Raw genomic sequence first — 20,308 nt, forward strand, 5'->3', positions numbered from 1 at the left:
GACAATGAGCAGGTGGCGATGTTTGTGAACAATTAAGCATGGGTACCTTTCTTTCGCCCTTCACTTGGAGGGAAAGGGAAGTATGCATGTAAAAAAAAAAAAAAAAAAAAAAAAGCCAAGACAGAAGCACCCAGTAACTCGGTGCTGATTGGCACAAATTGGAGTCGCCCTTAGGAAGGAAAAATAATCCCGGTAATTTTATTGGAACTCCATTTGACGCTTGTCCAGGTGTCATTTAGGGGAACCTTGGGCTATGTAACTCAAACCCACCTGCTTGAGAACTTATCGCAGGTCAAGATTCTGGAAACCTGATCAGGTGATTTGATAACTATCGAGTCCAGTGGCTGGCACCCGCAGAACTGGAGCATGGAGTTAGTGGTCGGGCAGCACGGAAACGACCGGACCATCTAGTGGTGGCGGTTACCTATTCAAGGCCACGGTCAATTAGCTGGCTGACAGTTCGGGGGTTTCCGTCAGAATGTCTGCATCAAAGCCCACATTGCTGGAGGAAACGCGGCCCCTGAGAATAGAAGATATGACGAAGTTTCAGTGTCAGTGGCGAGACGGGGTGTTAGATAGCCACCGTTGGGAGGTGCAATTCATTTAAAGGGCGTCTTTCTTCACCGCGGTCAGCGGATATAACTGCATGGAACAATGCGTGCAACGCTCATCATAGTCGACCAACAGTGCAGTACTGTTCTTATATATGGTTCAAGCATCGAATTGGGCAGGGTAACAGTGGGTTGCCATCTGTGACTGGGAAGAGCCCAAGTGACATCTGTTATACCTGCTTACATTTACTGATTTGCCATGTTCGTGTTCAGCGACGTTATGATGGCAGCATAGCTCTATGTCAAAGTTCGTTCGGGAGCATATCCTTTCAAGTTGTTCTGAAAGGTGTCAGCTATCCACTCGCTTGGAAATTATATCCGGCCGCAGTGGAGTTCCTGAGTAGCATTCAGCCGACATCTGCAACTGCTTTGTTTTGATTGCGATGAATATCGCTTCTCAAGGATGACAGAATGTATTCCTCTCTCGTCTTCGTTTGTGATTAATAGACGGCTCTTCAGAAGCATTTTGCGTACTGCATTGAATGTGATGTTTACCAATGCAACTGCCTACCCGACTCCCTCGGCACTCATAACGGGAACGCTACGGTCAGATTTGACACCTCTCGAACATAGCGTTACAAATTTACGCTAAGGTCTCCCTGCATGGATCATTGGCTGCACTCGTTGGGGGTGTAAAATCGGGGAAGTATTCAATCACCAAAAGTAACCCGGCTAAATTATCAACCAAAAGATGAGGCTCTGCGGTGAAATACATTCATTTTCAAGAGGCTAACAATATCCCCATGGGGTGTACGATCTGTCGTTACGACGCTGGAGTTAATTCGAGGTATTGATATCAATCTGGCAGAGACAGGAAAGCAAGGGGGACCGGCTTGATAACAACTCATTAGCCGCGAAGTTTTTCCAACTGGATGTTCAACTATGGACAAATATTAATACCTGTCCAGTAAACTCTAATCTGTTCGGTAGAGAGAGAGAATCCTACATCAAATGCTGTGGCCGGCAAGCAAGGAGCGATAAAAGGGCAGAACTAAACCGACCACCAGTACTTTTTCCAAGATAATGTCCCCTGTGGCAGTCCCTCAAGGCGTGGACTTGCTTACACTTAAAGAACCGTCGCGTCTGCCCGAAACCAATGACGCGCCCTTGAGAGGGGCTCCCTTAGATTCATCTCAGGTCCCGGGTTCTATAAACAATCGTCCCCCTTAGTTATTCCTGCCAACCCCTACTTAGGACCTCTCAATAGCTATACATTTGCTATAGCCTGAAAAATACTAAACATTCATGATCCATACCTTCATCTGCAGGCAGAGATTCATAGACATCGTCACCCAACTTGTAATCTCTGTATACATCAACTGTATATTCCTCCAAGGAGTAGGCAGGTCCAAATCATCGGACGTTTATCCAAGACTCTAAAGAAAATAATCAAAAACAAAAGGAGAGCATGTTTGTTTGTTTGCCACATGCCCCAGGCAAGCCAAAATTCCTGACACCCCGTTAATGCGCTGCCTCTAACATTCCTTTACGCCAACCCTGTTGACACACCAATGAAACCTCCATCAACCCCATAAACAACTCTTCTCTCGTCCACCCGACTTCCGCCCCATTCCCTCCCCATCCAAGGTACCTAGGTCCCCCTTGCATATCACCAGAAACGGGACATGGGTGTCAGTAGTTAAAGTATCCTGCACGTCCTCACTCATGTAGAACCTCTACTTTCTATATCTATAAAGTCTTGATTGAACATACAACCTTATCCACATACCAAGATCAATCAATATAAATCTCAATATGAATATGCGCGGCCAACTCTCCGTGCGTTACATCACCACCCTCTGCCTCTTGGCCACAGGGATCTACGGCCAAATGATGGAAAGATCCGATGGAATCGATACGGGAAATACACTCTGTGTAGGGGATTGCGTGACGAGCGTGCATGAATTGAGATGCGAGGCTCCTACCGTGCCCTTCGTATGTGAACACCTTTTGTTTCTCCCTTTCGCCTTTCTGCCATTTCCTATACACTTTTTTCTCCTACCGGATATGGTAGACGTGAACGCTAACCAGTGCCATCGTATATAGTTCCGACCAGCGAAGGGGTGCTACGCTTGCTGTTTTTCGGATGACCATGCGGATGACTGGGCGGATCACATTAACTGGGGAAATGAGAAACATCCAGAGGAGGAGAAGTCGTGACCCCGGGTATAGATTCAATTGGTTTTGGAAGAGACTGCATGAGAGTGTGTGGTTGAGTGGGCTTCAAAAGATTTGTTATCCTCCCTCTTTTTTGTTCTCCTGGTTATTGGAGCAATTGATGATATCAGAGTCGGGGGGGCTGTCAGTCAGCGAATGATCATTGTGAATATCGTTGCATGTTTGGACTTTGCATGCTAGGGGGATGTTCAGGGATCTTTCTTTCCTTCTCCAGAATGTATATTGAATGTACTCGAGGGTTTACCTACACTGGCCATCGTCGTGAAAGACATCTTACATGTATCCTATCCGATACAGCCTTTTAATGTACAGCTGATTCGAGAGAAAGTACGTTGATTTGAAAGTGTGATCCTTTCAACTCGTGTGGTGCGTAGTACAGTAGTACATATACTGCAACGTATGTACTGCTTGTCAGGGCTTAGTAGCCCTAACATAACTCTGCCTATGTATAGTGCTTTAGTGTAAGTATCAGTCCAGTAATTCCATGGATACAGAAATGAGTAGGAAAAAAAACTCATTGATAATAATACATATGAAGGCTCTCTTTATTGGTCCCAGTCCAGCCCTTATCAAACCAGTAGCCCATACCAGGAGGTATTGATAACGTATACTAGATGGATCTTGAATGGGACGAAGCTCGGCCGTTATTTTTAGTACCCCAAGATTGAGCGCATGATTTGCAAAGGATCGCCCTAGCGGGTCTAATTATAGTCTATTTGCCTCCGTCTTTGAATTTCTTATTTTTTTTTTTATATTTTCTACTGGGAGAAGTGTATGTAATCATGTCAAAACAAAGCGGGGATTTTAGTACATACTTGTCAGCCCTAGAACTACTGTCGGCACATCGTCACATAGACACCACATGAAAATCCATTTTTGCTATACCTTATCTATGTAACCTATTAGCCAAATGCTTGTCTGAGCCTGCGCTATTAACATCTATTCGGTGCGATTCGCTGAATTCTGAAAGCAAAGATAGAACTACCATGTCCTTCGTCCGTAACGTCATATTTCCTCGCTTGTTTGGAGATCCGCTGACTCCTTGAAAACCACACGCAAGTTTCAAACCCAAAAGAAAGATAGCTATAATCCAACTAGTCCCGTAACACCATGTCCACGCGCCTTACAATGACAATCACGTCACTTAAGCCCATTGAGGACAGCAGCAATCCAGCTACCCACAGAAATTCTTACTGCGGGCGCACAGGTGTATGGAGGGGCACGGTACCCGAAATCCTGACGGTTGCGGGCAACTTGTCATTGTGATCCCCCCAAAGCCCACTGCTTGCTGGAAAAATGGATCCCCTGGTCATGTCGACAGTAGAGTCCCCCACCCGAACCTCCATGTGAGGGACAACTAGCTCAACGCCCTTCGTGCCATTAGCACTACCCGAGAAGTTGGATTTGTGGCGGGGAGGCAACGGACGATGGGCCGGCTCATTCAGGTAGCTCTCAGAAGCATTGCTGCTGAAAGAAGACGCCGCAGTAGATGGGGAATGTGTCAGCGATGGAGGGGCACCCGTACTACCCAACAGCGTGAACAAACTGGCTGAGCTCCGGTGTTCGACCCTGGGACGGCGCATCGGGACGGGCGCAGAGCCGCTGTGAAATCGAGACAGATACTGCCAGGCTTCCGATGAAGCCAGCGAGGCTGAACCATTGGTACCCATGGGTATTACCGGCTTCCATTCGGACGGGTCCTGATCTGTCGTGGAGTCGTGGAACTCACCCAGTATCCGGGTGGCCTGAGTCGATGTGATAGGAGCTTTGGTGGGAGTCATAGGTGGTACAATGGTTCGGGGAGACATAGGAGGAGAAGATGGAGGAGTGGAGGAAGATGACATGGTGTGATTCGATGTGAAGGAAGCTGAGAGTGGTTTATGGGAGTCCTTGCGACGGCAACTAAAGAAGAAGTATAAGTAGAGAGTTCATTTAAGTAAATCGGGGAGGAAGATAGGTTGAGGGGGGCATGCTCGGGATATAAACAGAAGACAAGGGGGCTGTGCCAGGGTAGAAGATGATAAAGTCATGATAAGGCGAGCAACATACCTTTCACTACAATAAAGGCGAGAATTGTCCGGTATGGTAATCTGTCTCTCGCACATGGCACTGCAGAAATGGGTTAGCTTCGATTCCAGATAAACCAAAGCTTCTGGAATGCAAGGGGAGAGCTGGTGATAAGGCCAAGGAAAAAGAAATCATGAGTTCATCGATCGATTAAAGATTGACTAGACATACCAAAAATTGAGAAAACTGGCCGCCATCTCGAATTGACTCTCGTTATCTGATTCACTATACCTGGTGTGTCCTGCACCCAGCTTCGAGATGGAGTGATTCACAAAGGATGTGCCTTTCCGATGTAGTGCCGGCCGGGCTGTTCTCAGCTTCGGGGCATACGAACCGGAAGGAGAGCGTCGATGGTGAAAAGAAAAGTTGCCTTGAGTCATGGATGGCGGTGAGAGATTTGCGTATAAATATAATATGGACCACAGATATATCTGGGATAGTTCGACGATAGGTACCTTGCGCCAAAGGGACGCCGGGTCCAGCGGTGGAGCACTAAATCTCCCCTAAGGTCACCAAAGTATGAGGGATTTGCGGCTAGCAGGGGCGATTGAGTAACTCGTTGGAACAATTGTCTCAGACCGCCGTTGTATTGCTAAAGTATTATTTCCCCAATTATTCTTCTTTTTTAATTTCCCTTTTTTTTTCTCTCCAGGAAAATGATGTGCGATGGCGAGTCCATCAATCAGGAGGAATGCTAAGGTAGGACAAGATCTGAGCGATTAATATTGCGACCAGCCCAGTCAGCAATGAGGCAAATCTCCACCAAAATATTTCGGTCCGTAGAATCAGCGATAAGCTTTCCTGGGACTTTTATCTGCAGTGGCGCATTAAATACCAGTCAGATAGATCATAACCCGAATAAACGGTAATACACGGGGCTTGATGGGTGTTATCATGGGTCGCTGAGTGGGGAGAGATAAGGAAAAGAATGAACGCGTATAGATAGTAGATAAGTCGTAACAGCGATAGGTAACATACCTCGGAATCTCTTTTCTTGGGGATTGTGGTTTCTTTTTTGTTTTGTTTCCGGTATCTCTGCAATGTTTTTATCCTTTCTTTCGATGGAGTGTTTTTGTCGAAAGGCACGTGCGAATGAATAATTTTTGGGAGTACTGATGATCTGTAGTACGACTATGCGGCATTAATCGAAATATGTCAAGCTGCAGCCGAGGAAAATCACTCGGGGGATTAACACCGACAGGGCTGGTATGAGAAAGGGATGCCGAAGGAAGATATGGTAGACCACGAGTATAATAAGTATGGAGTGATGCGGATGTGTGTGTATATGGATCTGAGATAAAAATACGTCAACCCAAATATCTGGCGATGGCGGTTATGTACTCCGTTCAAATAGCCAGAAGAGACCAGAAAAAGAGAGACATGGATATAACTAAAAAAAGGAAAGAGGCGGAATTCTAGAATTTGGGGTTTCCTGTGAAGAAAAGCCAGAATTAGCGCTGAATCATTGGATCCATTGGAACGATCTGCCATTCTTTGAGACAGTGGAGTAGGCTCAAAACAAATTGGAAGGGGACCCCCGAGGGGCTGACGTGACCCGAGCACGTCACAGCGAAAAGGAAAGTCACGCCATTTGGGGAAAGGTCTAGACTGCCTGGCGTGCCTGAGGCATGGTATCCAAACGCGCAATCATTCCATGAAAACGAACATAAATGTAACGACAACCACTGCTTACCTCACCACTGATGTTCCACCCTTAACTCATTGACACAAGACTGTAGTACTATGTATAGTAGGTACAAGGAAGAGGAATACCCACTGCGTTTGGTCTCCTATAAATAGGTGGAGTGTCTCTGAATTGAGTGGAGAAGAAGCCTGGTAAGTTGAACATATGAGGAAAGTGATACTCTACGTCGTAAAGTATGCCCATACAATTCTGTGGTCCTTTCTGCCTAGATTTATATGACCCAGCGGATGATTCGATTCAAATGAAATCAGGAAAAGAATTAAATGGCCTGTGTGCAAGTTTGATAACCCCTCCCCTCCCATTCTTGCTACATCACAACTAAACCGTCACCGTCATTTTGTTCCCCATTCCAATAGGGATGTACTGATATTCTTCTTTTTTCATTAACCGACCGAAGCACGCTTATCGGATCAAACAGGACATCAAGCTCCAATCATGTCACTTGCGTTCGGATGGCCTGGTGCTTGGCCTTGATGCGTATTTGACGCGGGGCTACCACTCTGGACTTCGGGCATCCATGAATGAATCTATAGCGATAAAGGTCTGTCTCTTGACCCTCAGCTATGAACAACGCTCAGCCGGACCCACTCCACCTGTTCTAGCCAAGTCAGACAGGCTGAGGCAAAAAAGGCATTGGCTTTACGTACATGCATTCCATGTGGACTGCATCCAGAACACTACAGTAAGCGGTGTCTGCAGTATCTGAGAACCCGTGCGCTAGGATCAACAGCCTTTCAGGTCCAATGATTGCACCATATGGCACATGGTTTCGCTCAGGTACTCACATATCGAACTATTCATCCCTGTTCAAACAAGGACGGGTGGGCTATGACAATTTCTTACCTCTTTGTCTTCTCTTGTACCTTTTCTCTTTTATTTTCCTTTCACTCTTTTCGTATGACGCTATAATCTAGGGGGAAAGAGAGGGAGAGGGAAAGAAAAAAAAAAACCATGTCTCCTGACTTGTGAGGCAATTTCCCCGTATCGCACACGGATCTTCGTCTTATTGGACATTTCAAACATATAGGCAACACTTTATTGGATTTTTCCAATATCCAAACGGAATAGAAAGGACTGGCAGTATATTCCCACTTGTACCCACTATTCCGATAAATGGCGTTTCCTCCCCCCTCAACGGTTCTCAAAAACGGTAAATCGTAGCAATCGAAAAGTAACACTATCAAAGGCGGGGCAGCATAGCGGGGAATAAACGAAGTCGATGATGAACAAGAAACGTATACGAATACCTCATAGTACGGAGTACTCAAGACAGGAAACCCAGTAGTTAGGTGCTAGACTCTGCATAATAATATGACATGTCCTGGATCCAGTTGTGGACTGGCGCGTCAACGAATCAACACTGTTCCGCTGTTGTGGATGATCCATCTTCGATATTCAATCACATCGATTTCGATCAATAGCGGAGACGAATTCCCACTCCCTGTCCCAGGGATCGTCTTTATTCCTGCCTTACGAAAATGTGTCCCAAACCAAGATTGACTTCTAGACTCTATTCCAGACCAGTGTTTCCAAAATAGCCCACTGTGGGCCGTCATTATTCATCACCCAAGTCCGTTCTTGTCCGCCATATTGTCTGGTGTGTAGTATGGCATGGTTCTCGACTGTTCAGCTTGGTCTCCGGCAGCCTCACTTTGCGCTGCGCGACTTATTCATTCCAATCCAAACTAGTTCATACTGTAGGTAGCCGCATGGGGCAGGAGGCCACTACAATGAAATAAAACCGCCGATGCGGTGTTTCATGCAGTTGGAGGGTGGTTGCAGAAATGTTGCAGGTACCTGATTTGGCCATGCGCGCATTGAGTCATTCAGCAAAAGTAAACATTTTGCTAAGAAAGGTATGTGAGAGGGAAAGAAAGAGAGAGAGGTGAAAAAAGCAAATACCATCTTCTCTAGGTTTGGTCCCCTGATGCAGAATGGAGGCGGGGAGCATCACGAGTGAGGGTTCACATGCCGTATTACTCGATTCGGACAATCATGGGATGGTCAACTGAAGCTCTTTCGTGCTAACAACGGAGTCTAACACTTAACTACTAGTACTAGTCAACCCTTCTTGAATCCGTCGGTAGGCCGAATCATACTATACGTGTTTCCCAGGGTTCATTCTGCATCTGCATGCGGCCCTTCTGGCACTGTCATCATACCGTAGTTTAATATCGCAATAGCACGGAATTAATTCTGTTTTCCACATAATCTTAGAATAAACTCACACGAACTGAGCATAGCCTGAGTCAACCCTACTATAGTCATTCCGGAACAGATGCGGGATCGCAGGGGGGAAACTCCTCCGCTTTCTATTTATTCTTCTTCTTTTCCTTGACGAGCAAGGACCTTGTATGCAAACGAGGATAGCTTACTAGGCAGCCTTGATCTGACACCTCATTTCTGGCTATCTCGCTCGTAGGGGGTAGTTCTGTATGACAGCAATCGATAAGCATAATGCGAATAAAGGAAACAATGGTTGATACAACCCTATAATATACTTTAGCTGTATATAATTACAAGGTTCAGGGTTTAAATCGCGTTTAGAGGGAGGAACCCAAAGCCCTTAGACTGGTATACCACAGTTGACCCTTAGCTGGTTTGAGCATCTCGTCATCAATGAACGTGCATTAGTAGGTTTGACACAACCTCAGTACCAGGTTGCGAGATTTCGTCGAGACTAGGTGATTGTCATTACTGTCTGCAAATGCGAGCTCTGCCTTTATGTTTTCTTTCTTCGCCTCAACTTTATCTTCGAACAATTGCCATTCCCATTTATCGACATACGGGCGAAGGATATCGACTATTCTCCATTGCTGTGTCAAGGATGTATGGCAAGATATAAATGAACACGGAAAATAGGACCATTTTAGGATTGACATTCTACCGAAAATCTCTCCCCCATCACTGTGAGCAGTCATGTTGATTCTTAACTTTGATTTTTGATGGTCAGAAGCGCATGCACTTAGGATGCGACGCCACGATCAAAGTTGAAGGCCACCGAACATTTGATCTGATATTTCGATATACCCCTGGCTTTAGTGTTAATGATTAATGCCAAATTCCTGCTTGGTGAAGTACGGGCCAAAAACATGCGTTTCTTTGTCATACCAAGTCACAACGACAATGTGTCCCTTCTTCTATCACCTTGTAAAATCTCAACTCACTCATTGTCAAAAGTGATATATGTGCCACAAATAAGGATGCATCGGGCCAGCTTACCAATATTAATATCAGGGTAATCCGCAAGTAGAGAGACACGGGATGTCGTAACAGACTACCACAAGGCGAGAGTGGCCAAGACACTAGCTCAGCGAGATCTAAACAAAGGACAGTTACTGCATGGGGGTAGAAGACCCTGTTACTGGCAAGGACAGGCTGGAGAGAATATAGTACTAGAGCCTAAGCGTTGTTTTCCTAGACCTATTGACAGTATGTAACACTCGGGATAAAAACAGACGGCACATAGACAAAAGTATATCAATTGAGGGAGAGTAGGTGCAAGAAGCCTAGTTTCACTCGAACAATAGAGAGGGAAATGAAGAAGGCTATGAGGTGCGGACTGATCATTCAATAACCCATCTCTATCAACTTTAGGATAAGCTTTGTTATAACCTCTGGCAAGATGGCGGAGTGATTAACGTTGCAAGGATACTTATGCAATCCCTTCTGGGGTCTGAGGCCGAATCTCAGTGTTTTTCGTTTTTTGATGCTTGGGCCACATTTTTTAACGCCTTGTCTGAAAAGAATAATAGCTTGGCCCTTAGACCTAGCTCAATGTAGACCGGGCAGGCTTGTTGAACAATATAAGGAACTGACCTGGTCGAGCAAAGCAGACCGTCACTATAACATACTAAACGACGTATGTACTTCGGCAAAGGTATTGTAGTAGAAATCCATTATTCTATCTAGGGTATCACAATATAGTACAAGTATCCAAGCAATACAGCCTCCTGGGTTCCTGTTGCTTGTTTATGATTTATCAACTTCCATAGGATCGCCCGCTCCAGTTTCCGTTGCTGCTGTAGGTGCAGGTGCAGGTGCAGGTGTAGGTGTAGTAGCAGCTGCTGGAGTAGACGCGTTGGTGGTATCCTGGGAAGCTTTTGTTGTCTCACCTACTTTATCCTTGTTTTTATCAGCAGGCTCACCATCATCATTGTTGTCCTTCTTCTCACTCGCTTTTTCCGGCGGCGGAGCCTTCGGATCTAGAAAGCGCTCGGGAACTCCACGTGCAGCAACACCGGCGGGGCCCACGTAGCATCCGAGCATAGTGCTCCAGGCGTACTTCTGAGCGACAGTATTCCGGATTTCATTGTATGCGTATGCGTTCGCAAAAGGAAGAGCCGTTTCGGGGTCCCGATAGCGCGACGGAAGGGATGTAATAACGCAGAGTGACGAAGAAATCTCTATTCAGGATGTTAGCAAACTTAGGAAATGAGAGGTAGAGAAAACGGGCCCGCTACATACTGGCAAGCCTTGGCGGCTTCTTCGCATTGAAATAGATGCTGAACTCGCGGCTCTGGGCAGTCTTGTCGTCAAAATTCTCCAGTACTGTGAGACATCTCCCAGCGTGTTCAATGACTGGCGGATGCTGTGGAATTTGAGGCTGTGGCGCCTCCTCGCCTGCAGCAGCTGGTTGATCCAGTTGTACCTCCGGAGCCACCTGTTCCTGTTGCATCGCCACAGAACTCTCTCCTTCTTGATTGGGTAGTACAGGCACAGCAGGGGCATCCGGGGCATCCGGGGCGGCAGCAATAGTAGCAGGAGGGGGAGGGGGCGGAACAACCTGAGGGGCTGTAACTGTGTCAGGCCCAGGTTGAGTCGTGGATTCGGCAGCTGTTTCCTTCGGTATAGCGATGTCGTTGCCTTCCGGGGGCGTCGGATCTTGATTTACCTCCTCCTGTGCCTCACTTTTCGGAGCGGGGACATCATCTGACATCTGCACATCTTCTGGACCTGGAACTGGGTCTTTTGGAGCTTCTTCGGGCTTCGACTCGACGCGGCTTTTTGACTCTTGTTCGCTTTCTGGGGCATTTTCTATAGATTTGTCCTCAGGTGTCTTCTTTGGAAGTTCCGTTCCTTCCGTCTGTGGCTCTGCATCTGCAGCAGGTTCGGTGGCCTGTGTATCATCGGGCACGAGTTTAGGAGATCGAGCAGGTGAAGGTGTCAAGACTGTAGAGTCACCCGTGGCAGTAACAGTTGTACTCTCGAGTTTCGCATCACTCCCCTGCACGGGAAGAGGGTCCGTTTTCTCGGTTGGTGTAGGGTCTTGTGTTTCTTTTGACGTATTATCCCCACCAGATATGACTGGTCCTGCAGCACTTTCAGATATAGTTGGGGGTACGGGTTGTGTCGTGGCAGAGCTGGTAGTAGAGACATCTGCAGGCTTTTGCTCTGTCGCAGCCTTTCCCTCCTTGTCCGGCTTCTTGCTTTTCTTCCGCGTATTATCCTCCTTTTCAACCTTTGGTGTAATGTCGACCTTACCGAGGCGTGTCAAGCGACCATCAACCCAGGTAGCTACGCCACTCCAGTAAGACATAACAGGACCTTCAAGACGGCGGTTTTGAAGGGCCTCGATTTTGGCTTTTCGTTCTTCCGCTTTTCTCCTTTCCATCTCCTCCCATCGATTGAGGCTTTTGCTATTCTGCCTTTCAACCCTTTCAGCTTCGGCAAGGCGCTCTGCCTGTGTCATCTCTTTGGGCTTCAAATGCGCCTTTCTTTTCGCTGCCTCCTCCATAGTCGCTATGAGCCGAATGCGCTTCTCCTCACTATCTTTAAGTCGTGCGTGCGTAAGCTCCTTGTTCTGCATAGTCTGGCGACGTGAGGATGATCGCGTGGGCCCCTCCTCAGGCGTAGGAATCCATGAAATACGCTCCGACTTCTTCTTCGGTCGAGGGGGGGCGGGTACTGCGGACACGGCGGTGGGATCTATTTTAACCTTCTTGCTTGTTATTTTAAATCGAAGATCTTGCTGGGCCCTTCGTTTTTTCTTTTCTGCCTTCTCCTCCTTCTGTATTTGCGTTTCCCCTTCGTAGTCATCAGACCGAGCATTGGGCCCTTGGTCCTCTTCGTCCGACGAGGAGTCTAGACCCATATCGTCTTCTTCGCCCCCTTCCTCTTCTGCATTGACAGAGAACTCGTTATCATCATCAACCTCCTCAAATAGAAGAGCAAGGTCATCATCGGCTTCGGCATTGAGAAGGGCAGACATGTGGCGTCCTGCTGTACTTCGTTTTGACCGTCCCTGAATAAGGGATACCACTGGCATCTCCTCTTCCGCGGAAGATTGGCCGACATTATCATCCGCCATTTTCTGTGTAACTTGGGAATTGAGTGGGGGGCGCGATAATGGCCTGTATCGAAGCTGATCACGGAAACACGTCCGGACAAAACGAGATGACGGGATCCGGCGAGACGTTTACTTGCGCTTGATTCGGAGAATCCGCAGGGCTTGTTAATATAAAGGTCGGAGATTTGTTGGGTCTCCGGACTTATGGGAGGGCCGGCGCTGCAAACGCCAAAAAGGAAAATGGGAAAAGGCGCGTGAAGTAACTAAAAGTGAAGGAGGGTGCGGTAGGGGACCGACGTACAGTGCGGCTAAAGATCTGCTTCAGAGAAGCGGAAACCGCCTTGGTGGAATGCTTAAGGGTTCATGGGTCGGGAGAGAATATCTGGATCCTAGAATCTCGCTGATAAGCGTGTATCGGGGTTGAAAGAAGCTTCAGCGCGAAGGCACCTTATGTTCAATTGTTTCTATACCTAGGTAGTCAACTTTGATAAAACAAACCAATGAGTTTGACAAATTTAGCCAACGAGGAGGCAAGATGGCGGAGTGGTTAACGCTGCACCTACTACTAGTAGTAGTTCCCTACGGGATATCCGTAGTTATGCAACCTCTTTCGAGGGCCAGAGTTCGAATCTCAGTCTTGTTGTTCCTTTTTTTGCCGCCCCTGGGTTCGCTCCCCTTTCATTTTGCTTTTATCCAATGTTCTTTAAGGGCACCGGTAGGAATTTCCATTCTACGCAAAAAACCATGATGTACTTCAATATATTTTGGTGTGGCCACTTCCTGCTTCAACTGTTCCTAATCCCTGCCCATGTCGAAAACGGCCGCCTATCCTGGGCTCGCCCTCATTAGAATCCTATGGAGTAGTAGTTATCTGAACCTTCCCAGGTGTGTTATTGGCTCTTATTTTTTGGCTTCATACTGTGGTACGCACTCACTTGTGGGTTGGTGACACTGAGAGGAGAGGGGGAGGAACTTGTCACAAAGTATATGTGTGTGGGCATCAGGGACGTGAAAGATCAACCATTAGTCTCCAAGGAACCCACTGAATACTAATCACTCCCCTTCTCACACTGTACCATGTCACAGGGGACCAATAGATGGGTCTTATCACCTGTACCTCCAGCACCCATACCACCTGCATCATGTCAGCAAGCAAGACTCCATGCCAAACAGGAGACGGTTCGGTGGAACGCGGGGTTTAGCATGTTTCAGGACTGTCAATCAGATGGGACTAATACAAACTAGCTCACACTTTACTCAGCCCTCCCAAGGTTGAAAATTAACATGGTCGTAAAACATGTCATGCGTTACAGTTTGCACGGGCTCAGCTATGAACCTTGCCATGGACTTCAATTATATGGTCAGAATATGTATGTCCACGATGGCATCATGGAAAACCCCAGCCATCAGGGGTATGAATGGATGCCCTCATTTAAGCTAATGAGGAATTTAGATTTTGTTCCTATAGTTAGCCCAGCGCCCAGTGAGGGTAAGTAATGTTTTGGAGCTCAGACACCACATGACCGGGCAAATGTTCATGTCTGAAACATTTCCGAAGCGTGAAGGTATTATGGCAGCCATTGATTTACAGTGTACTCTTGAAGTCACAGGTACTGTGTCCAAAGGCATAGATAGTTGCTCCTTAAAACGACACCCCAGAGATAAAGATGAGACAAAAAAATTGTAAAGGAAAAGGGGAGACGGATAGAGAGATAGAGTATGACAGACCACAACGAATGCGTTATTTAGTCGTCTCTTCCAAAAATTGGTTCGGCAAGATCTATGGATGGGACCCATGGAGCCGTTGGGGACGTTGACTCGTTCGCCTGCCTAAACGAAGAGAAATACAAAATGGATACCTGACGAGAGTAGTATCGATATATCCCATTTGGGAGCAAGAGTCTCAGAAGCTGTAATCCGGTGCTCAAAGATAAAGAAACTATTATAAGCAAAGTATGAATGACATTCTAGTCAAGTCTAGTAGCAGTCATGCCGGTTCCCATCGAATACTCTCTTCCTAGCGGTAAACCGGTGACCAACCATAGTAACAGTAATATGACATTTCCTTGCCCCGGGATCCGGCAAAAGAACCAACCGCCTTCCCTTTCGCACTGTCGAAGTCTCTTTCCCACTCTTTTCCCCTTCCCATCAGCTCTTCGAGACCGTACCTTACGCTTACCACGACTTTGCCTGCGTCTTTATTTTCCATCCTCACCATTTTTCTTATGATCTTGTTTTCTTTCCTTCCCCCCCCCAAAAATAATTCTTCTTCGTTTCCTCTCCTATTTCAATTAGAATATTATTCACTTTTATTCTATTTGTTTTGCTTCGGTCCTTTTCTTTACTGTCACTATATCTTTCTTGACGCATTCTGACCGGAAGCCGCGCAGTTTATTTTCCAGCCACCCGTTCAACTCAACTTGGCCCTTTCGATCCGCACATTTGCGAACCGTTGCTTTCTTCCACCTCTGCCCTCTCCCGATCATTTATTCTAGTCGTCTTGCTCGTGTCCCTTGCGGCCTTTTCGGGTGGGCCTTGGTCGCCTAGCGATAATTATTATCACGGAGATCTTATTACTTGGTGGATCGTGGCAGATTGATCTGAATACTAGCCAAGATTATCATCATCTATCGGTGGTCGGCGTCGATGCATAACAGACAGATTTCTGCGCAGAATTGATATCGTCTCTTTCCGCTTTCTGGTTGTTAATTGCATCTGTTCCAGCTTACGTATTATTTTGACCAAGTCCTCCGGTTGACCCCGCTACGAACACCTTTCACACACCGATCCAACACACTGAACGCTGGTAACTGGAGTGCGCTCGGATCAAGCAGTGAGTTCATGAACATCTCCGGGGGTGTCAATTGGTGCTTATTTTCCACAAGGTATTTTCTAGCTGCCGAAAAATTGTACGATCAACACATGGTTCTTTTCGGGAACGTCTCCGAGTGAACCGGATTTCATCCTTCAACATCATCTATCGCTTCATAAGAAAATTATAATCTGGGAATTCTGGTGCCTGCCTTTTCCAAGGCGGAGGGAAATAATCTATAATGCTGCCTGTTTCAAGACCTGAGGGTCATATGAACCTCAATTATATTCCCACCACTCAACCGATGTCCGGGACATCTACGGGGCGCAGCTCCCCAAGCGATTTGTCCACTGCCGCCGCCGTCAAGTCGCCGTTTGGACCAAGCGGTTTAAATGGCGCTGCAGGGTCAATCGGAAATGCGAGGCTAGGGGCTGGATCCCCCTCTCATGACCTTGGAGCTCGCCTATACTCGAAAAGGTTGGTAGCATACCCATCCTGATATCGCCTCCCCGTAATTATACCATTAACTCACTCCTTCCGCTTTGCTAGAGCTCGAGAAATCCAGGCGGAAGAAGGCGTCTCTCCAAGTATTTGGGGCCCCCCTACCAGTGGCCATTCTACCCCGCTTCGCGAAAACATCCCCGAGTCCCCGAGCCAAGAGGGTTTCCCTGACCTGGTGCCCACTTCGAGCGGTTCGATCAATAGCCCTGCACGAAGAGCTAGAGCTGGCACGGTTCCCTCGAGATTTTCACCTGTTGGTGCGCTAAACGAGGCAAGCCTTCAACAATCTTTTATGTCTCAAACTTCTCGTCCCACGCCGTCGACCAGTCCTTTTCGCCCCTCTGGAGTTTCAGGAATCGACACAGGCGCGACTGTTGCTCATGCTGCTCCTGCTGCTCCTGCTAGGGGCACAGGCTCTCTGTCGCGTCTCCGAGCTGGTTCGATGCCACAGAGGGCAAACTTCCTCGGCTCATCTAGCCCGTTTGGACCATCCTTGTTCTCTACTAGTTGGGCTACGGGGCGCGACCGGGCGACCACCCTCACGAGCATTCGGTCCTCTGAAGGGCCTACTTCTCCTAGCCATTCGTCCTTTTCAAGAGATGGACTCACGGACACCGATGTTAAGACGCTGGATTACCTTGGTCTTGCTGAGACCCCGCAACAAGCACGAGCCAGCCTTGTGCGACCCTCTGTGGACATGCTCCTTCAACAGCAGCAACAACAGCAACATCAGCAGCAGCAAGCGTCTACCCTGCCACCGTTGCTGGCGGAATTAGCTATGATGAAAAACAACAATAGGTTTCGGTCATACTCTGTGAACGCTAAGGAAAAGTATGCGGACGATGAAGACCTTGAGTACGAGAGCCGTTACTCGCAGATTCCTTCGGGTACTGTTACACCCTCGGCCGCAGCAACTGCTGCCCAGCTGGCTGCTACCCAGGCTCAGATCCATCAACACAATTTGGCTGTCCAAGCATTTGCTAACCATGCTTCCGTTAACCGGCCGCGGGCCAGGACTGCCGGTATTTTAGAGGCCCCTCCTCAGCGGTCCTCGATTCGTAACTATCTAGCCACTCCTTCGCGCCTTGAGAACAGTTTTAGCGCCGCTGACTTGAATATTGCGGAGAGTGGAGAGTATGATGAATTGTCAGAGGCTGTGCAGATGATGCATCTGGGCGGAAGTGGTGCTCCTAATCTGGGCATGCGACAAGGTGATGTGGTTGATGAGAATAATCAGGATGGTCCGACACGTGCCTTGTGGATTGGTAGCATTCCAGTTTCCACCACAATCACTTCTTTGGCAGCCATCTTTAGCAGATACGGCAAAATCGAATCCACCCGTGTACTGACGCACAAGAACTGTGGATTCGTCAATTTCGAGCGTGTGGAAAGCGCCGTCCAGGCCAAATCGATACTCAATGGCACGGAAATCTTTCCTGGCGCAGGCCCGGTCCGGATTGGATATGCCAAGGTCCCTGGAACCTCTGCATCCGGGACTCCTGGGGTTAACGGCATCCAGTCCTCTCCCACCCCTGATCCCAACGCCAAGTCAAGCTCTGCTGATGGCTTGGAAAGCTCTGACTCAGGGGCTGCTGTACCGCAGATACCTCCCCTTCCTGAACTCCAGCCAGAGATGGTGCAGATCGTCAAGGAATTTGGTGCTAGTGACGAAGACACACTCAATATAACTGCCAGCATCCAGCAGGCCATTGCTTACCAGGCATATGAAGACGAGATCCCTCCAATCCCTGAGCCTAGCCAGGCCAGGATGTTTGATGCCCCACGTCTTCGCGATATTCGCAAGAGAATTGATAACGGCGCTTGCTCGGTCCAGGAAATCGAAGAGACTGCGATCTCGATGCTACCGGAGATTGCAGAGCTTGCCTCTGACTATTTGGGCAACACCGTAGTGCAAAAGCTTTTTGAGTTCTGCTCTGAACCGATCAAAGAGCAAATGCTTGTTCAAATTGCACCACACCTTGCTGAGATTGGTGTTCACAAGAATGGTACCTGGGCTGCGCAGAAAATCATTGACGTCGCTCAGAGTCCAAATCAGAAGAGCATGATTGTGGAGGCGCTCCGCCCGTACACTGTCCCGCTTTTCCTTGATCAATACGGAAACTACGTTTTACAATGTTGTCTTCGCTTTGGCTCTTCGTTTAATGACTTCATTTTCGAGAGTATGCTGAGTCGTATGTGGGAGGTTGCTCAAGGACGGTTCGGAGCTCGCGCGATGAGAGCTTGCCTTGAAAGTCACCACGCCACCAAGGATCAGCAGCGCATGCTTGCCGCCGCAATCTCCCTTCACAGCGTGCAGCTCGCGACAAATGCAAACGGTGCGCTGTTGCTCACATGGTTCCTCGACACCTGCACTTTCCCTCGCCGGCGAACTGTGCTTGCTCCAAGACTTGTGCCGCACTTGGTGCATCTCTGCACCCATAAGGTTGCCTATTTAACGGTTCTTAAAGTTATTAACCAACGCAACGAGCCTGATGCCCGTGAAATAGTATTGAAGGCGCTTTTCTTCAGCCCTGGTGATGAGGTCTTGGAGAAGATTCTGAGCGATCAAACATCGGGGGCGACCTTGATCTTCAAGGTTCTGACAACGCCATTTTTCGATGAATCCATGCGTGCAGAGGTTGTGAAGAACGTGTCGAAGGTTCTCACCAAGCTGAAAGCTACACCAAGTCAAGGATATAAGCGACTGATGGATGAGGTTGGCCTTTCATCCCGTGGTGGTGGCCGGGATAATCATGGAAGGGATAACTCAGAGAAACAACAGCAGCGTCCCGCCTCTCGCCCTGCACCTTCGAATTATCCTTCTCAGTCATCCGTGGACAGGCAGTACAATGGACAGTTCGTTCCCGCTATGCTTTCACAAAACTTGGATAATGCCCGGGTCGATCAGCAGTCGAACGTTGCATCTTTTGACCCCTATGCCATCAATGGGGTGAATGGTCTGGGCTCTGCAGGTACTATCGCTTCTTTGAATGGTGCCTCAGGAATAAATGGCTCTAGCTTTGGTCAAGATCCTTTGTTGCCACTTCAACAGGCGCAGTACCAGGCTTATTTGGCTGCGCAATCTCGCGGTGTCTCATCTAGTGGAATTTATCCGAACCTGGGTAACGCTAATTTTGGATATCCGGGCGGATCTCCTTCGGTGGACAACCTTCGGGGCATGCAGGCTCAGGGTGCCCCCTTGTCTGGAGCTACACAGATGAGCCCGCCAGGCTCTATGCTTAACCAGCCTGGCTTTGGTCCCCAGCAGTTTAGCCCTGTTATGAACACGGCTCAGATGTATCAGTATCCTCCTCAATTTAATTACCAGCAGCCTGCCCAAGGACAGTCCGCTGGGGGACGACGTGGACGTGTAAGTGGTTCCAAGTCTATATGTGAGCAGTGACTGCCCCGTACAGAAGCTAACATCGTCTGTTATTAGCGCTGAGGTTCGCATATGACCTTTTAATCCAATTTTGTTTCAACTTTATGTATAAAGTTAACATTTTTTTCATTCCATCTTTCGCTACTTTCCGGATACAGAGTAGTATGGTTATATGTATGAAATGACCCTTATCTCACCTAGACTGACGCTGGATCGTCTTGGAAGAGGGGGAAAGGAGAGACGACAGAGGGAAAAGTGCTATTGATTTTTATTTTATTTCATTTTCATTTTTATCTCATCTTTAAAGAGCATGGTGGTGTCACAATTGTCAATATAGCATCAAGTGGTGCGAACCACCGAGTTTCAAGCCGTGTTTCTTCGACCATGGTTGTGTTGGATACAGGGAGAATTGTCGTTGTTCTTGTTGTTTTTGCTCTTGTTTTTCTATCACTCAAAGTCCTGTATTTCTTGTGGTCTCAATCTTGTGGTGGGTTTAGACTGCTGGTGATGTGACGAATTTCCTTGATAGTCTCGATACGAAGCTTTTGTGAATTGTTTGACCAGCGGTGCCTGTATCTCGTTAGGAATTCACATTTTCTGAAATAGACAACATATTTATATTTTATCTGTCGTGGCTGTAGTCTTATACGCGTTTGGCCATTTTTCTTTTCTGTGCCTAAGCCTGAGGAGAAAATATATATATGGGTTAGAAAACTATTCGGTCAGACATTGTCCTTAAGATGATCCGTGTAAGTTCCCATCT

General features: G+C 47.6%; 5 protein-coding genes and 1 non-coding gene across 6 annotated transcripts; 3 read left to right on the forward strand and 3 right to left on the reverse strand.

Annotated features, from left to right (window-relative positions):
• The first annotated feature begins 1,869 nt into the window (after positions 1-1,869).
• Positions 1,870-2,825, forward strand: BDV37DRAFT_245704 (uncharacterized protein). The gene has a single exon (XM_032081681.1). The coding sequence runs from the start codon at positions 2,367-2,369 to the stop codon at positions 2,655-2,657; it is 291 nt and encodes a 96-aa protein (XP_031942418.1). The 5' UTR covers positions 1,870-2,366; the 3' UTR covers positions 2,658-2,825.
• Positions 2,826-3,612: 787 nt separating this feature from the next.
• BDV37DRAFT_97038 (uncharacterized protein) lies at positions 3,613-5,419 on the reverse strand. The gene is made up of 2 exons (XM_032091516.1): positions 5,028-5,419; positions 3,613-4,691 (listed from the first exon to the last, which is right to left on the reverse strand). The coding sequence occupies exons 1-2, from the start codon at positions 5,234-5,236 to the stop codon at positions 3,980-3,982; spliced, it is 921 nt and encodes a 306-aa protein (XP_031942419.1). The 5' UTR covers positions 5,237-5,419; the 3' UTR covers positions 3,613-3,979.
• A 5,088-nt stretch (positions 5,420-10,507) lies between these two features.
• Positions 10,508-13,259, reverse strand: BDV37DRAFT_245725 (putative signal transducer). Its single transcript, XM_032081682.1, has 2 exons — positions 11,029-13,259; positions 10,508-10,967 (listed from the first exon to the last, which is right to left on the reverse strand). Exons 1-2 carry the CDS (start codon positions 12,869-12,871, stop codon positions 10,534-10,536), a joined length of 2,277 nt encoding a protein of 758 aa, XP_031942420.1. The 5' UTR covers positions 12,872-13,259; the 3' UTR covers positions 10,508-10,533.
• A 120-nt stretch (positions 13,260-13,379) lies between these two features.
• On the forward strand, positions 13,380-13,493 carry BDV37DRAFT_t89. The gene has a single exon. It is a non-coding gene; the product is annotated as a tRNA-OTHER (tRNA).
• A 613-nt stretch (positions 13,494-14,106) lies between these two features.
• BDV37DRAFT_245727 (uncharacterized protein) lies at positions 14,107-14,677 on the reverse strand. The gene has a single exon (XM_032081683.1). It carries the CDS (start codon positions 14,645-14,647, stop codon positions 14,300-14,302), a length of 348 nt encoding a protein of 115 aa, XP_031942421.1. The 5' UTR covers positions 14,648-14,677; the 3' UTR covers positions 14,107-14,299.
• Positions 14,678-15,564: 887 nt separating this feature from the next.
• Positions 15,565-19,996, forward strand: BDV37DRAFT_97145 (putative RNA binding protein Jsn1). Its single transcript, XM_032091517.1, has 3 exons — positions 15,565-16,139; positions 16,212-19,533; positions 19,603-19,996. Exons 1-3 carry the CDS (start codon positions 15,904-15,906, stop codon positions 19,606-19,608), a joined length of 3,564 nt encoding a protein of 1,187 aa, XP_031942422.1. The 5' UTR covers positions 15,565-15,903; the 3' UTR covers positions 19,609-19,996.
• Positions 19,997-20,308: the final 312 nt, after the last annotated feature.

The sequence above is a fragment of the Aspergillus pseudonomiae genome (genome assembly GCF_009193645.1).
Source record: "Aspergillus pseudonomiae strain CBS 119388 unplaced genomic scaffold BDV37scaffold_25, whole genome shotgun sequence".
NCBI classification, from domain to species: domain Eukaryota; kingdom Fungi; phylum Ascomycota; class Eurotiomycetes; order Eurotiales; family Aspergillaceae; genus Aspergillus; species Aspergillus pseudonomiae.

What these genes read in the sequence shown, in the direction of transcription:
- BDV37DRAFT_97145 (XM_032091517.1), top strand. Translation starts at nt 15,904, where the DNA reads ATGCTGCCTGTTTCAAGACCTGAGGGTCATATGAACCTCAATTATATT. An exon ending in GCTCGCCTATACTCGAAAAG is followed by an intron (nt 16,140 to 16,211) that starts GTTGGTAGCATA and finishes CCGCTTTGCTAG; the next exon opens with AGCTCGAGAAATCCAGGCGG.
- BDV37DRAFT_245727 (XM_032081683.1), bottom strand. Translation starts at nt 14,647, where the DNA reads ATGGGTCCCATCCATAGATCTTGCCGAACCAATTTTTGGAAGAGACGA.
- BDV37DRAFT_245704 (XM_032081681.1), top strand. Translation starts at nt 2,367, where the DNA reads ATGAATATGCGCGGCCAACTCTCCGTGCGTTACATCACCACCCTCTGC.
- BDV37DRAFT_97038 (XM_032091516.1), bottom strand. Translation starts at nt 5,236, where the DNA reads ATGACTCAAGGCAACTTTTCTTTTCACCATCGACGCTCTCCTTCCGGT. An exon ending in GCCAGTTTTCTCAATTTTTG is followed by an intron (nt 4,692 to 5,027) that starts GTATGTCTAGTC and finishes CTTCTTCTTTAG; the next exon opens with TTGCCGTCGCAAGGACTCCC.
- BDV37DRAFT_245725 (XM_032081682.1), bottom strand. Translation starts at nt 12,871, where the DNA reads ATGGCGGATGATAATGTCGGCCAATCTTCCGCGGAAGAGGAGATGCCA. An exon ending in GAAGCCGCCAAGGCTTGCCA is followed by an intron (nt 10,968 to 11,028) that starts GTATGTAGCGGG and finishes CATCCTGAATAG; the next exon opens with AGATTTCTTCGTCACTCTGC.